General features: G+C 42.1%; 1 protein-coding gene across 1 annotated transcript; it reads right to left on the bottom strand.

Annotated features, from left to right (window-relative positions):
- Positions 1–748: 748 nt before the first annotated feature.
- On the bottom strand, positions 749–16,613 carry LOC140503489 (uncharacterized). The gene is made up of 5 exons (XM_072607519.1): positions 16,426–16,613; positions 15,023–15,178; positions 8,354–8,480; positions 7,180–7,263; positions 749–3,783 (listed from the first exon to the last, which is right to left on the bottom strand). The coding sequence occupies exons 2-5, from the start codon at positions 15,053–15,055 to the stop codon at positions 2,282–2,284; spliced, it is 1,746 nt and encodes a 581-aa protein (XP_072463620.1). The 5' UTR covers positions 15,056–15,178; positions 16,426–16,613; the 3' UTR covers positions 749–2,281.
- Positions 16,614–17,012: the final 399 nt, after the last annotated feature.

Here is a 17,012-nt window from a genome sequence, read left to right as displayed (position 1 = left end):
ACCCCAGTGCTTCTTTATCCACTGCTATTGCCTCCAAAGCCCATAGCTAATGTTATTTCCAGTGCACCATGCACCCAGTCAGGTTCCACCTCAGTATACACAGACCTCTCTTTCTGACTTCCTAAGATATTATGTCTACAAAACTGATTGTTGAGATGTTTGTTCTCTCTTTTGTGCTTTATTTTATTTTTTAAATACATCTGTTGTTTAAGTTTTTAAAGATAGGTGTATTGCAAGATCTAGGCAAGCACACTGATCCCATTCAACCATCTTGTCCCTAGCCTCCATTTGTTTTTAGTAGTTTGTAACTGATCTGTTCAATTTCTCAAGATTCATATTTTTAAGTATTTCAAAATCATTTGTGCTAAAGTTTCAGGTTTGGTTCTGCTAGGCTTCCTTCCTAGGATACTGGAAGAGGCTGTGAAAAGAGACAATGAATACACTTTCCATGGGAACACAGATTTAGATTTGGAAAGGACCTTAGAAGCCATTGAGGCCAATGTCCTCATGTTGGAGATGAGTAAACTGAGGCACAGAGAGTTTGCTTCTTGCCTCAAGGAGCAAAATCATATAGCTGAAGAGTATTTGAAGCAAGATTTGAAACCAAGTCTTCCTGACTCTAACCCAAGAGCCTTCTCATTACAACATACTTCTTCTACACTGTTTTGAATATCAGTTTGATTAGAAAAGTGACTTAACGGTTCATATCTTTGTGCCAACGACTCAAGATCCAAGGAATAATAATACCTTCACTTAAATAGTGATTTAATGCTTATAAAGCACTTTACAGGCATTACCTCATTTGGTGCTCACATTAACCCTAAGAGATAGAGGTTATTAGTATACACATTCTACTGATGGGGAAAACTGAGGCAGTAATAGGTCAAATAATTTGCCTAGAGCCACACAACTAGCAAGTGTCAGAGACTGGATTTGAACTCAGGTCTTGAGACAACAGAAACAGCACTCTATCCACTGTGCTACCTAGTATCCTAAAGAAATTATTACAGGAATAAATTCCAATTTGTTAGAAAAATATTTATGCCAGAATTTTTTTGTTTCAACAAAGGACAGGAAACAGGTGAATATTAATCAATTGGGGAATGTCTGATAAAGTTATGATATATTAATGCTATGGACTATTATTGAGTAATACTGAAAAACAATAGTATTTCAGAGAAAAATTCAATACATTTACAGGATTCAGAACAGTACAAAATTTGGGTTGTCTAATTATGCGCGTGGTGAAGCAAAAAGTCTTCCCTTATTAATTAGATCCAAATTTTACCTCCAGTATAATTTCTCCAAAGTACAATCAAGTAGGAACTCCATGCAAAGGATTTCCCACAATCATTGCTTTTATAAGACTTCTTCCCAGTGTGGATATTCTGATTTCTAGGGACCTCCCTCTTCCAGCAAACGGCATGTCCACATTGAGCACATTCATAAGGTTTCTTTCCACTATATATTCTCCAATGTAAAGTAAGAGATGATCTCTGACTGAAGGTCTTCCCACATTGAGTTCATATTTTGCTTGTGTCAAGAGTGAATTTTCTGATATCTAACAAGCTCTATACTTCATCTGAAGGTCTTTCCTCATTCATTAGACAGATAAGATTTCTATCTAGTATGAATTCTCTGATGGGAAAAGAGGACCTTATCAGCTTATCAGGTTTTACCACATAGATTAATTCATAAGATTTCTCTCCAGTGTGGATTCTCTGACATACAATAAGAGAGGAATAGTCCCTAAAGGCTTTGTCATATTCATGACGTTTATGAAGTTTCTCTCCACTGTGGATTCTTTGATGTAGAGCAAGGCTGGAGCTGTGTCTAAAAGTCTTTTCACATAGATAATAGTTATAATAGTTTCTCCAGTGTGGATTCTCTCATGGTCAACAAGACTAGAGCTGCATCTGAAAATCTTTCCACAAAGATTACATTCATAAACTTTCTCTCCAGTGTGGATCCTCTGATGTTCAGCAAGACTGGAGCCCTCTTTTCCTCTCTCTGAAAATTTTTCCACATTGAACATATTCTTAAGGTTTTTCTCCAGTACATATTCTCTGATGTTTAGCAAGATCACACCTGTCATCTTTCTATGTTGATTATAGTCTTAAGGTTTGTCTCCAGTATGGATTATCTGCTCATCAGAAAGACTGGACCTCCTTCTGAAAGCCTTTCCACAATTGCATTCATAAAGTATCTGTTAAGTGTGGATCCTCTGATTTTCAGCAATATTGAAACTTTCTTTGAAAGTTTTCCCATATTGAACATATTCTTAGGATTTTTCTCCAGTGTGGATTCTCTGATGTTTAGCAAGGCCAGACCTGCCTCTGAAAGTCTTTCCACATTGATTACAGTCATATGGTTTGTCTCCAGTGTGGATTATTTGGTGATCAGCAAGGCTAGAACTGCATCTGAAAGATTTTCCACATTGATTACATTCATAAGGCTTCTCTCCAGTGTGGATTCTCTGATGTATAGCAAGACCAGAGCTCCTTCTGAAAGCCTTGCCACATTGATTACACTCATAACGTTTTTCTCCAGTGTGGACTCTCCGATGTATAGCAAGAATGGAGCTGCATCTGAAAGTCTTTCCACATTGATTACATTCATAAGGTTTCTCTCCAGAGTGGATTCTCTCATGTTCCAAAAGATTATAGTGCTGTCGGAAGGTCTTTCCACATTGATTACATTCATACGGTTTCTCTCCAGTGTGAGTTTTCTGATGTACAGTCAGATTGGAACTTCTTCCAAAAGTCTTTCCACATTGATTACATTTATAAGGCTTCTCTCCAGTGTGGATCCTCTGATGTTTACCAAGACTAGAACTGCATCTGAAAGCCTTTCCACACTGACTACATTCATAAGGTTTTTCTCCAGTGTGGATTCTCTGATGTTTAGTAAGATTAGAACTGCAGCTGAAAGTCTTTCTACATTGATTACATTCATAATGTTTCTCCACATTGTGCATTCTCTGATGATGAGTAAGATGGGAGGGTTGTCTGAAAGTCCTTTCACACTGATTACATTCATAAGGTTCCTCTCCAGTGTGGCTTCTCTGATGTACAATTAGGGTTGAGTTTTCACTAAAAGATTTACTACCTTGATGACACACATGAGATTTCACTCTAACATGAATGTTCTGATGGGAAATAAGAGATGATTGCCGCCTGAAGGCCTTTCCACATTGCATACATTTATGTGGCTTTTCACTAGTATGAAATTTCTGATGGTGAACAAGGGATGACTGTTGCTTGAAGGCTTTACCACATTCACTACATCCATAATATTTTTTTCCATTTTGAACTTTCTTGTTGTCAATGAGCTTTGAATTACAACTAAAGTTCCTATCACCCTCGTTATACATATAAGGCACTTCTCCAGTGTGACTTTTCCGGTGTCTAATTAGGTCTGAATTCAAGCAGAAGGTCATCTTACATTGTTTACATTCATAAGTTTGCACTTCAGGAGGATTCTCAGGAGACTCAACAAGCTCCACCTGTTCAATGAAGCATTTCCTACTTTTACTACTCTGAGAATAGTCATTCTCTGAAGTCCTTTTCTTACAATGAATTAGAATTGAATATTGTCTGAAAGTCTTTCCATTGTTATCAAATTCACAGTGACTCTCTTGTTTTTTCTCTATCTTGATGTCAGAGTCACACATTTCTCTCAAATTGAGGTTGCAATGACCAACATTCATGAATCTCTGGTGTCGTGATTCTTCCATGCCCAGCTTGGCAGTAGTCTCCTGTATTTCAAGCCTCATCTCTCCATCTGAAGGAAATAAACAAACATTTATAGGAACATACACATATACACAAGTATATCCTCTTCCTTCCACTGACATAAAGTTAACTGATTTATTATCTGTTTCCCTAGAGAAAGTGTCTTCAAATTTAAATGAGTAGAATCAATTATTTGAAAATGCCATTAGCTCACATCCCTGGTATCATTAAATGTACAAAGAGCTTCACATGTAACACTGCATCCTCACAACAAACCTGAGACACAGGGAGTCCAGCATCCTCATTACAGTCACAGCTCAGACCAGGAGCTCAGATGGCTGAGTAACCTGACCAACATCACTCCAACCCTGTGATGGGGTGTGTTCTGTCCTCAGTATGATAGGGCCTTTCTCCATTGCACTTCTTTTTTTTTTTTTTTTGAGAAAAAACATTTTATTACTGCCTGTTCCCTTGTTTGTATTTGTAAGTATGCATACAGACCAGTATGTAGGCAGCAGTTTAAACAAGTGCCCAGTAGGACAATTGGTATGACTTTAATATCACTTTAGAGATGTTGCTGCACAAATATGAATTATTTGCAAATGATTAATAATGAGAAATATACTATAAAAATTAATTTGACCAGTTATTTTTAAAATGCAAAAGTGGTGGGATTTTTAATACTATATTTCTGTCATTATGTAGTAAATTTGGTTATGCCTATTTAAAAATGATGACTATTATTTCTCACTTAGCTGTTTGAAAAGTTGCTTTGGCAAGGCATCACTTAAATGTCCCTGAATGTAGGGACTGGACTAATGTCTCCCACTGGAATAGAAGGCTGTAGCTGCTGTAGGACTCAGCAATAATCAGTTAAACAATTAGTTCCAGCTCAGCCTTCTGGAGATTATTTTCCTCCTTAATGAATGGATATACCTCTATATCACTATCTTCTAGTGTTCATGTCAGCATTTTGGGGGGGTTGTCAGAGGTTAACATTATGGTTCCATTGACTTCTGGTCTAAGGATGCCTTTAAGTAGAGAGGTCTTAGAACTTTGCCTGAAGCTCAGACAAGCCCCTCTGGGACTTCACAATAATGATCTAAGGGGTTTGAGTTAAAAATTCTTTAATGGAACATTCAGCAGAAAATAATTCCCTAATTTTGTTATAAATATTTTTTTAATAAAATAAATATATATTTTCCTCTGGACCAATAAGCATGTACATGTTTCAAGTTTAACAGCTTTGTTTTACAGTGATTCCAAACTGTGCTGATCAAGCATCTGATGCTTTTTAAGTTGAAGCACTGATTACATCAAACTCTGACCACTTCTGATTAAGTGCAACACATTCCTTCAGTTTCTCAACCTGACATCCAACAGGTACAAAGGTTTGAAATTCACATGCAAATCAATTTCCAGTGAATGGTCACAGGTGTGTACATCTGGTCATTTGCTTTCTATCACTGCACCAGATTAGTTTCCTCATTCCCGGGTTACCTCATAAGCACATCTTATCAGCAGGGTAATCACCAGATCATGAAGTTACAATTATTTGCCAGATGGCAGGCTCTTTGAAAACCACAAATACCTTATAAGCATCTCGAAATTAACATGGACCATCACAAATGTTCTACAAAAAGTTACTATATAATGCTATTTTCTGATTTGAATTTATCTTCCTCTTATGTTACTATTCTGCATTCTAGCAGACAGATTTTTCAAAAGAATTGGTAAACAACGTTGGTCAGTCATTCAAGAGACTTTTTATGAGAGTACAGTCAGTGTGTCAGTGGTGGAAAAAAGAAAGCTATGTCTGACAAGATTCTTTCCTTAGAAAGGTTAAAAAAAAGAACCCAAAACAACATGTGCAATTGACCTTCAAGTGTATGTGTCATTTAGTACTCTGCTCATCATTAGCCAGTAGAAAAATAAATATTCATGTTGTTGATTTTGTCGATGGTATAGGAAACTAAAAATAAAAAGTTCTCAACTCTCAACAAGATAACATAAAAATTTCATGGCTAAACTCCTAGAGATGGCCATCTACACTTCGGGTCTCCAACTCCTTTGTTCTTACTTTCTACAAAACTCTGCAGTCTGGCTCTCAACATCATTATTCAACTAAAACTCCTCTCTCCAAAGTTGCCAGTGATCTAATTGCTAAACCAAAAGTCCTTTTCTCAATCCTCAGCCTTCTTGACCTCTCTGCAGCTTCTGACACTGCCACTCACCCCCTTTTCCTTGATACTCTCTTCTCTAGGTTTTGATGACACTTCTCTCTTTGAAGTCTCTTCCTACCATGTTCCAGACTAACCCCAAACCTCCCATCTTCCTACTTTCCTAATACTGTCCAGGTCACCCTCCCAACTGTCCACTGCTCACTATCTCTCACGCTCATACCATTCTCTCCCCTCTGTCTTCAATCTTTTGGCAAGTCCTGTTGATTCTACTTTGTAACATCTCTCACATACATCCCCCTTACCTCCCAACATTTCTACCTCCTAGGTGCAGGCCTCAATTACCTCATACCTGCAGTATTGCAAAAGTCTGCTGTTTGGTCTCATTGTCTCAAGTCTCTCCCTAGAACAATCAGTTCTCTACCCAGTTGTCAAATTCCCTTTGTAAAGTTCATATCTGACCACATCACTGTCTCCTCAATAAACTGCAGGATGACACCAGGATGACATACACGGTCCTCTGATGGACTGGTAGGGGCCTTCCTCACCTGCCCCCTTCTCCTTTTCAGCCTTCTTTCATCTTACTCCCCCTCCACATATGCTATAATCCAGTAGCAGAAGCTTCTTTTCTATCCCTTGAACAGGACAAGTCTCCATAGGTTTTCCCTGGCTGCCCCTCTAGAATGTTCCCTCTGGATTTACTAAAGCCCCAGCTCAAGCGCACCCTCCACAGTAAGGCTTTTCCAACTCTCCTTGATCTAAGTGCCTTCCTTCCCTTCACTAGCTCCAGTTTAACCTGTATGTAGCATGTTTTACATAGCTCTGTCCATGGTGTCTTCCCCACTAGTCTGTGAGATCCCTGTGAGCAGGGGAGGTCCCTTGTCATTCTTTGAATCCCCAGCACTTAATAAAAGCTTGTTGACTTAAAGGCGGAGGAAAGACCTTGTACTCAAAAGCCTAGGCCCTTTCTGGATACCTTCAGGAGAGCTCTGTGACCCAAAGTTGCAAACAATGGATATTACAGATTCATAGTTTTATTATTCAAAAAGAAGTGAAAGGCCATGGTGTCCAACCCCTTCATTTCACAGATGAGGAACCTGAGGTTCAGAGGGTCAGTGACTTGCCTGGGATCTTACTGCTAAAAAGTGTCTAAAAAAGAATTGCAAGTCAGGTCTTCCTGCCCCAAAGTCTAGGACTCCCCTCACTGTGACATGTAGCTACCTCTGTGATAACAGCCTACGTACAACCGCTTTCACCTCACTCACCTGGACAGGAGGTTCTGGGGTCTTCTCGCTCCAGCATCCATGGTGCAAAAGGGGAGATCAAACCTTCTCTGAGAACTGGAAGTCCTGGGCATGAGGAATAAGGAGGGATGAGGATGGAGAGACACTGGCAAGTTAGTTCTCTTTGGAGTAAGTGGGCATGGAAGAAGGGTCACAGGACTCTTCAAGGATGGTTTCTATGGTATTTCTTGTTGTGAACTGTGGTGGGGGATGGGAAGAAGATCATTTGGAAGTCAGTATGGAATCAGAAAATTTTGTTTTCATAGAAAGATGGCCTGATTCTGTAGATTCCACTATGTAGAAATTAGGAAGCAGCTATTAGTGAAGAGGAGAAAGCCTGGGGTCTGGATTCAGGAAGCTCTGAGTTCAAATCAGATCTGAGACACTCATGAGCTAAGTGCCCCAGGTGAGACAATTAACCTCTGTCTACCTCAGTTTTCTTAAGTATAAGAATGGGTATAATTCCATCATCTAACTCACAGGCTTGCTGTGAGAATCAAATTGGATAACATTTGTTAAGAATACTCTTAGCACAGTGCCTGGCACATTGTAGGTATATACAAACACGTATTCCCTTCCCTTCCTTTCCCACCATTTACAACTGGAGTTTTGGGGAAATATAAAGGAATTACAATGACACACGTGCTATCCTAGGCTTCTGAGAGTAGGACTAAGAACTGTGAGTTATAATTTCAGGTATGTTGAAAAGAAACTTCCAAAGACCAGACCCAGCCAAAGAGGAAGGGGCTGCTTTGGGAGTTAGGGAGCACCCTTCACTGCTCATCTCCAAGGAAAAGCTGCATGAGCAATTTTCAGAAATATGACAGACAAAATTCATGTTCAGGAGAGGTTAGACTAGACACAGGCTCTGAGATTGGTCTGAGATTCTTCAACACTGATTTGATCTTTGACCTCAGGTTCCCTAGAACCAGTAAGGGACAGCTTCAGGAGCAACAAAGGACACCTCAACTCCCTATCACACACTACAAAGACCTTTTATAAGAAAACCAGGCAGCAGGAGGACCCTGTCTCTTGGACACAAAGATTCTTTGGCCTTTTAAATCACGGATTAATGTTAGAAACTCTACCTATGGGGAAGGAATGAAGGCAGTCCCTTTGAGAGTGGATTCAAATTTCCCAGGGGAAGTGTCCTTACCCAGGGACAGCAGGTTCCGGGCATTCTCCACCATGACCTCCTTGTACAGCTCTTTCTGAGAATGGTCCAAGAGGCCCCACTCCTCCTTAGTGAAGTCCACAACCACATCCTTGAATGTCACCAACACCTAAACCATCAAAAGTCATAGGACTTAGAGCTGAAAGAGACTTCAGAATTCAGCTAGTTCAATCCTTATCAATTTACAGGAAGAAACAGAAGCACAAAGAAGGGATTTTCCTAAAGGTCATACCCTTTAGGAGTGTCAAAAGCAACACTTAAAACCACAGTCATGAAAAGCCTAATGGAATATTGAGAATATCAGTTTATATTTGCAATTTAAATAAATGTGTTACTGTGTTACAATTGAAATGTGTTACTGGGAATTGCTTCTCCCTATGGAATCAGAGAAATTCTGCATTTTATCAGAGATACATGAGGATCTCTGGAGGAGAAAGAGAGGTGATGAGAAATATCTTCCTCATCAGAAGCAACATAAATGATACGTTATAAAGAAAATTCCATGAAAAGTTGGTGAAATACTAGCAAATATGTTGTATCCCAGGGATAAAATGTTTCCTGTGATAACCTGAAAAGAGTGAAGAAAAGATCTAGTTTGTTTCCTAGGTGACTGAAATAAAGTCTTATCCAGATGAAAACATGAAAAGCATTCTTAACAGATATTAATCAGAATATGGACTGAATTGAGTCACATGAGACTGTTTCCTGTTATAGTACAGTGGATATGCTGGAGTGGGAGTCAGGAAGACTTGAGTTCAGATCTGGCCTCAGACACTTACTAGCTGTCTGACCCTGGGCAAGTCACTTAACACTGTTTGCCTCAGTTTTCTCATCTATAAAATGAGCTGGAAAAGGAAATGACCAATCACTCCAGTATCTTTTCCAAGAAAACCCACTTCAAAAAAGGGGGTTAGGGGTCCTTGAAAAGTTGCATAATACTGAAAAATAAAAATGACTAAACAAAAACAACAAAATTGTTATATTGAGGGCTGGAGGTGGCTCTGGGTGTGACATACTATGGCTAAAACATCTTATGCCTTTGCTTTATGATCGCTTTCATTTCAATCTCATTTCATTCCCCAAAACTCCAGCATATATTTATTAATTTTGAAAATTGGTTATATAGAAATAAGAGTAACTAGGAATGGCAAAGGAAGTTTCCTTCATTCATTATTAAAGGTAATAATTTCTTAACCAAGATTGGGGTTTGATCTAATTCCTGAGAAAAATATTGCCAGTTTCCTTATGAGAAATAAAGGGTCTAAACATATCCCTCAAATTCTGGAAACTGAGACAACAAGAGTCAAGTGAATGAGCTGAGGCAGACTGAAGATGAAGACACGGAGGAGGAGCTGACCAGATCTGAAAATACATAGATACTTAAGATAGGTCATTTATTTCTCCAATCTACTAAATGGAGAACACATTTGGCCAGTGTGCTAGGAATCTGATGGTCTACTGGGTCATTATCTTCCCCTTCCATTATAGTGATATGACTCACGCTTTTTAGAGTTTCTGTTATGTTGGAGCAACTCTCTATTCATGTGGATAAAATGCTTATTTTGTCATCATTTTGATTTCTTCTTTTAAACAACAGGTTTATGCTCTATTTGAAATACATATTTCATCTTTAACATCTAATCTATTATTTCTCTTCTAAACAATTAAGGAATTGATCAGTCTCTTCCCACTTGTTGAGCTTTCCAAGAATTTCCATACCTTTTCTTTCTACTAGAGTCTCCTGAATCACCGTTCTTCATTTCATATCCTTTATTCACAGCATGGGCTCTCATTGAAGGAAGGCATTTCTATTGTTGATTGATAATTGATTACCTAACTCACTGCCAACAGAAATTTCCAAGCTTCTTTTCCTTCAATTCCAAACCCCTTTCCTTCTCCATCCGCTCACATCCATCCTTCACCAGTGTGGGGTGAGGCCATGAACTCCAAATGTTCATTTAAGGGGAGGGTTCAACTCACATACTTCACTTCTTAACTGGCTCCCTACCTTATGGACTTGTCTTGACTGAGGCCACTGGACCCAGATGGCTCAGGAGAACAAAGTGAGACTGGTGACCTTGCACAGCCCTCCCTCACTCAAATCAAAGTCAACTGCAAGTCAGGTCATCATTTTTCTGGTGTCATGGTCTTCTTCAAGAACGAAAGACAAATACAACCTGTGAGCGAGTAGCAGCTTTCCACCTCCTTCTCCTTCTTCTCCTCCTCCTCTTCCTCCTCTTCCACCCCCAAAAGCTGCCTTTTTTCCTTTCGGGTTTACTGGCTACATTTCTTGCTCAAATATCAAGCTTCAAACTCAATTCACTCTGGAGCTCATAGACTGAACAAGTCCCCACCCAGAGGGTCTTCTCCTCCCAGTTTGATTTTTTTTATTAAAGGGGCCAACCCTTGAGCAACTACTTAAAGAAGCCTATTCATTGAGTGGGTGTATCTTCACTCAAAGCGAAAATGTGATAAGACTTTAGGCCAGAAAGGGCCTGAAAGGGCTGTCCTGATGAATATCAGGCCACTGGATCTAGATGGCTCAGAAGAAAGTGAGAGTGGTAACTTTGCTCAGCCCTCCCTCATTCAAATCAAAGTCAACTGCAAGTCACGTCATCATCTTGATAACATGGTCCTCTTGGAGAAGGAAGGACAAACACAACAACCTGACTGAATTCCCCACCATGCACTCTGAAGCCTATTATTGCTAGGATAACCTCATAACCCTACAACATCTCATCAGTCATCACCACCCTCTGCCTCTCTGATTAGAACTTGGGGCCATGAACTCCAAATCTCCATTTAATGGGAGAGCCCAGCTCAAACATCTCATTTCTCACCCAGCTGCACTACTTTGGCACTTCTTGGTGACTTTTCCACCATGCCCCAGTATCTGGTACCTTCTGCCATCCCACTATACTTTTCAGCTTCCTTCTCTATGGTATCTTCTCACATTAGATTACATGTTCCGTGAGAGCAGGAACTGTCTTTCATTTTAAATAGGAATTTCCAGCCCCCAGCACAGGACCTGACACACTATTGACCATTGACAACCCGATCCCTCTCATTCCAGAACCTGCCCTTTATTTTTACTTTAAAATTGGTTTCAGTTAAGAGAGTAAGGGAGCACCCTACTCCCAACTGCTTCAATCCAGTGTCCTCCATTTTGCTATATCCAGACTGCGAGGGATTTATGGCTTTCCAGATGTTTTCACATGGTGAGGAAAGGGAGTTTATTGGAAGTCTGACAGCACAGAAACCTAAGCGGGGGTTAATCTAAATCAGGAGGGTGATAGACAGTGATACGCTATAAAATGTTCAACAATCAAAACACACTAATGCAGTTTTACATTTTCTGCTCATCATCAACACCACTTTCTTTTGAATAGACAATCAACAAAAGTATCCAACCCTGACTTGTAGCTTTTCTGATTCCTAGGACTAGAAGTGCATATGAAGCATTTAACAATCAGCTCTCACCAGCCAGCTAATGCTGACTCCAGCTCATGTGTGGAGTCTTGAAAGTCAGTTTTAGGGAGAACAAAACTGATTCCAACAACTGCAGTGGCTGGTTCCTTTCATGTTCTTTCCTCAACCCAGTTGCTAAACATCAAGTCTTCACAGAAGTCTCTGGAATGCCCTCCTTCCTTATCTAGCCTGACAAGGAATTCCCTTGGATTTGGTGCCATTAGCTATACTAACAAAGATCTACTGCCTAGCTTTCTTCTGTAACTGAAAAAAACACATTTCCCTCAACAAACACAGCTTTGTGTCTTTATACAACCAGCTCCAACATAATGAAGAGCCAGCAATATTTTTTTCATGTAATGGATAAACAGCATTGCTGAATTGTTCATGATATAACTTCCCTTCAAGATCTGGTGGGGTGAGCCACACTCTAAACCAAAAGAAAACCTGTTTCTCTGATTCCTGCTGGCTAGCTGGCATTAGTTAGCTGAAGGGATGAAAAAATTCATGTGACAGGAGCCAGATCCATCTTCCAAGAAGCAAGCAGCTTCTGATTTTTCAAGCAAATGGGTCATCAAGGCTGGCAGAGAGACAGGAATCAATGGTGATTGTGGGTGGTTGGTCAGTCACTTTCAGTCATGTCTGACTTTTCATGATCTTATTTGGGGTTCTCTTGGCAGAGATACTAGAGTGGTTTGCCATTTCCTCCTCCCACTCATTTACAGATGAGGAAACTGAGGCAAATAGTATGAAATGACTTGACCAGCGTCACACAGCTAGTAAGTGTTTGAGGTCAGATTTGAACTCAGGTAGTTGAGTTTTCCTGACCCCAGGTCTGACACTCTATCCACTGCCAACCTAGTAATGGGAAATTTCTACTATGCAACCATTGACTGGAGCTCTTGGTGTGTGTACCTTGGTCTCTGTCTCTGAATGTCTCTCAAAATAACAACAGCCAGTAAAGTCTTTCATAATAATTTCATCTTTCAAAACATTTGAGAACCAAAAAGGGGAAATGCTACTTTGAAACCAACTGTCAATAGCAGGAAGGAACCAGATGCCTACAAGAAACCCTTGAGGAGACAGTTGTTTATGTCACAGGGAAAGGCACCTACTGCCTGGGGATCAGAAAAGCTGCCTGGAAAAGCTATCCTTTCATCTGAGTCTTGAAGGAAAGTAAGCATTCTTTATTTTTTTAATTGATTCTAAATTCGATGATCACCCCCAAGAGGAGAAATACTCCCGTAAACAAAGCAGAAGAGAAAGAGGATTGAGTATGGGTGAATTCAAATCACTATTCCGTTCAGCTTCTTTTGAGTAGTAAGTAGTAATATCAACACGTTTCTTTCAAAGACTTTTGGCTCCTCTACTATCTTTCCCAGTGTTCTCCTCTTCCCTCCTGGGAATTTTAACAAATGCTTTAATGATTTTCTCTTCTTTCTTTTTTAGGGGGAATGGAGGGGAAGGGGGAAATGGGTGAGGGGAAGACTATCCCTAGTTAGAGGAAGATGGTGACTCAGTAGAATCTTGGGCCTGGAGTCAGGAAGATCTGAGTTCACATTCAGATTCAGACACTTTTGAGCTATATGGTCCTGGACATGTCACTTAAACACTCTTTGCCTCAGTTTCCTCAACTGTGAAATAAAGACAATAATAGCAGGTACCTCATAAGACTGTCAAAAGTGGGTGTAGGGAACAACCTAACTCACTCCACTTTATCAATTATAAATTTCTTTGCCTTTCAGACCATGCTTTTTTGAGTGGCACAGAAAGTCTCCAGATCCTCCTATTAAAAAGAAACTTCCTAGGACTTTAAAAAGTTCCACAAACTATGCATTCCAGTTCCTTTAATCCCATCAGAGAAGGTAAACAATATTAGCCTAATTAAGTAATTAGCTGTCTGGTAAAGAGGATACTGTGTCTTTGATCCCTTATAAATAGAGCTAAAGTCCTTTTACAATTTAAGCATCCTCTTTCTTTTTCAAAAAAATGGTTGCCTCAGTTTACTAATGAGTTTATTTTTAATTATGACAGCTTACTTAAAATGAGGAAAATAATAGTGCCTACCTGGGGGGGAGGGGTCCTAAGGATTTAATTAGATAATAATAACTGCAAATTGTTTAACACAGAGGCATTTAGGGTTAGAGCTATCATTCTCCGGGGCACACACACCGTGCACACATGTAAACATATACATACATGTATGTGTATAAATATATCTATATGTCTCTACATTGACACAGAGACACGCAGATATGTCATCTGTGGAACTAAAGGACACTCCTATCCGTCCCCTACTGAGGGAGTTCCTTCCCAGTGGTTGTGTCTCATGCCGGGAACATCCTTCCTCCTCACAGGCCTCTTTGCCTACTTCCCATCTCTGCTACAATCTACCCTCTGAAAACAAGTTTTTCTGGTCCCCAACACTGTTAGAACCTTCCCTCTCAAAGTACTTCCCATCTATACTGCAATGAGCTTGTTTGGACACAGCTGCTGACATGATATCTCTCCCATTAGACTGGGAGCTCCTGGAGGGCCGGCACTAGACTTCCTTCCCTTGTGTCCAAGGAAGTTCTGAACAGTGTCTGGAACAGAGGAAAGCCTCAGTAAAAGTTTGTTAACTTGACCTAAGAAATGGTAAATGGGAGGGATTCAGAGAGACCTGGGAGACTTGGGTAAGCTGAGGCAGAATCAGTGCCCAGGACCAGGAGGACAGTTTCTGCTCTGAAATCAGCACAGTCAAGGACAAGAGCTGGGGAAGTCTTCAGGCCTCTGCTCCAGGCCGGTCCAGACAAGACTCAGTGAAGGGGTTTTCCTTGACCCTCAGTTGCTACCGGAGAGAGCTTGGGCACAAGAAACAGAAGCGGGGAGGACTTCTGTGTAGGGAGAGGGGACTAATGACTGAACTGATCACCCTGGTCAGTCACTTGTAACGAGGGAGAACCTAAAAAACACACCCAGAGGGCAGCAAAGGGACAGTGAGTGCTCACCATGCCCAAGTCAGTTCCAAAGGCAGAAGAAGCGAGCAGGGCAGCATCGTTACTACTGTATTCAATTTCATGTCTATTTCTGCAGAGAAACAATCCTCAGGGAAGAAAGGCTGCCAGCCCGTTAGATAATCCTGTCTATGGAAATGTCCTCCTTGGTTGACATTGGTCAAGTCCATGCATGGGCTGCACTCACCTCTGCTGGGGGTCTGTGGCTCCCAGGGGCCATGCCCTCTGGCTCCAGGCTCCCTGCCTGGGCCAGGCCTTGGTTCCTGGCAGGCTCAGCTAAGGAGGAAGAAGAAGTCCAGGGCTGGAGACGACTTTCTCTTCTCTTCCTAGGCAGGAGGGTGACCTACAGGGATTTACAGGGAGTGAGATCCAACATGAATTACAAAAACCCTGGCCCTGCCCTTAGGGCAGAGACTCCAACATGGGAGGTACCTGGTAGGCTCAGGCTTGGAAATGAAGATGGTGTGAATGGAAAGACTCCTTCCTTCCCTCTCTTACTCCTTCTCTCCTGCCTCACCTTCCTACAGGGACCCACGGGGCAGATGGTATTAGATGAGTCAGAGCCTCAAATCTCTCTGTCCAACAGATACTCGGCCCTCTTGCATCCCCTCACCCAAAGTCACTCTCTCTTTCTGTCTCTGCTTCTTTCTGTCTGTCTGTCTGTCTATCTGTCTCTCTCTCTCTCTCTCTCTCTCTCTCTCTCTCTCTCTCTCTCTCTCTCACACACACACACACACACACACACACACACACACACACACACACACAGAATCCAGACAAAAGACAGATTTCTTGATCTAGGAGGGAGGACAGCTAAAGAAAGTTGAGGATGGGGAGGACTGTAGGATGGGGCAGCCAGAATGATCGGGGAAAACCTGAGGTGGCAGACAGAGTACTATCTGGGGTCCAGTTGCCTGTCAGGGGGCCTGAAAACTGAACAAAGTCAGGGCAGGCCTGGGTAAGGAAGGGTCTGGGAGGCAGAACATGGTAACATAGCTGGGGGAGGGAGACATTTGAGTGACAGAAGAGTCCCCCAGAAAAGCAAGATGACTGTGTCCTGGGGTCTAACTAGGAACTGGGGAGAACTCCTGGGACCCTTCTTTGGAGCTTAGGCTTGGAGGATGGTTCCCTGGGGGCAGGGGGAGGGGGAGGAATCCCTGCCATCTGATAGACAGCCACAAGTCCAGGTAAGAGAGGCCAGGCAAGAGCTTTAGGACATGGGTTCTAGGTACGTCCTGCAGACAAGGAAGGACTCCTGGGTCCTTACAGGGAACCAGAGTTGTTGATGGGTCAGTGAACAGGAACTGGGGTCAGCGAGACAGGACATGTGGATCCTGATGGGGAGGATGAAGGCAATAGTCCTGGGTCCCTATGGGGGTGGCCTGAAGGTTGGCTAAGACCCAATGGTAAAGTTGGGGCTGGTACCCCAGGATTCTTGGGGAGCCTGGACAAGAGGTAGGGGGGGGAGCCAGCCGGGGAGGGAGGGGGCTCCAGGTAGCCCTGGAGGACACAGCATGAGGTCACACAGGGAGAATGAGACCCAAAGGAAGGTTCAGGCAGCAGCGCACCGACTTCCTGCCTCAGACCTACCTAGGACCCGCATGCACGGAGCTGGCTTCCGGAAGGCAGAGCGATCTCAGCTCCCAAGGCTCCTGCGGGCAGTCAGCCCACTCTGGGCGGGTCCTCCCAGTCCTTGCCCAGCCCAGCTGAGATCCCAGCAATTTCCCGTTCTTCCAAAGGTCCTAGAGCCAGGACCTCAGACCCTGCGGGCCTCTCCTCCCCAGCCCTGCCCTCCATCACGTGGAATGATTGGGCCACTAGAAACAAACCTCTTCTACTCTAGACTCCTCCCAGGCCTCCACATTCCACCCCAAGGCTCCAGTTCCACCTGGACCACCCCTGACCGGGCTGGTGGATGCTGAAAGTTCCCTCCCTCCCTAGCCCAGCTCCAGGACTGGGACTTACCTCCTTCTGAACACAATCTCTGGCCTTCTCCCAGCTCTTCCCCTGCTATGCTCATCTTAGGACCTCCAGGCCCTGTAAGTCCTTATCCTCTTTCTTTTCTGTCTGTGGAATACAGACCTAATAGTGGCATTTCTGGCTTAAAGAGGATGCACAGTTTGACAGTCCTTTGAGCAGAGTTCCAAATTGTCCTCCAGAATGGTAGAACCATTCAC

Source organism: Notamacropus eugenii, chromosome 5, assembly GCF_028372415.1.
Source record: "Notamacropus eugenii isolate mMacEug1 chromosome 5, mMacEug1.pri_v2, whole genome shotgun sequence".
Classification (NCBI taxonomy): Eukaryota; Metazoa; Chordata; class Mammalia; order Diprotodontia; family Macropodidae; genus Notamacropus; species Notamacropus eugenii.
The sequence above is the reverse complement of the archived record's forward strand: the minus strand, read 5'-3'. Positions and strand labels throughout refer to the sequence as shown.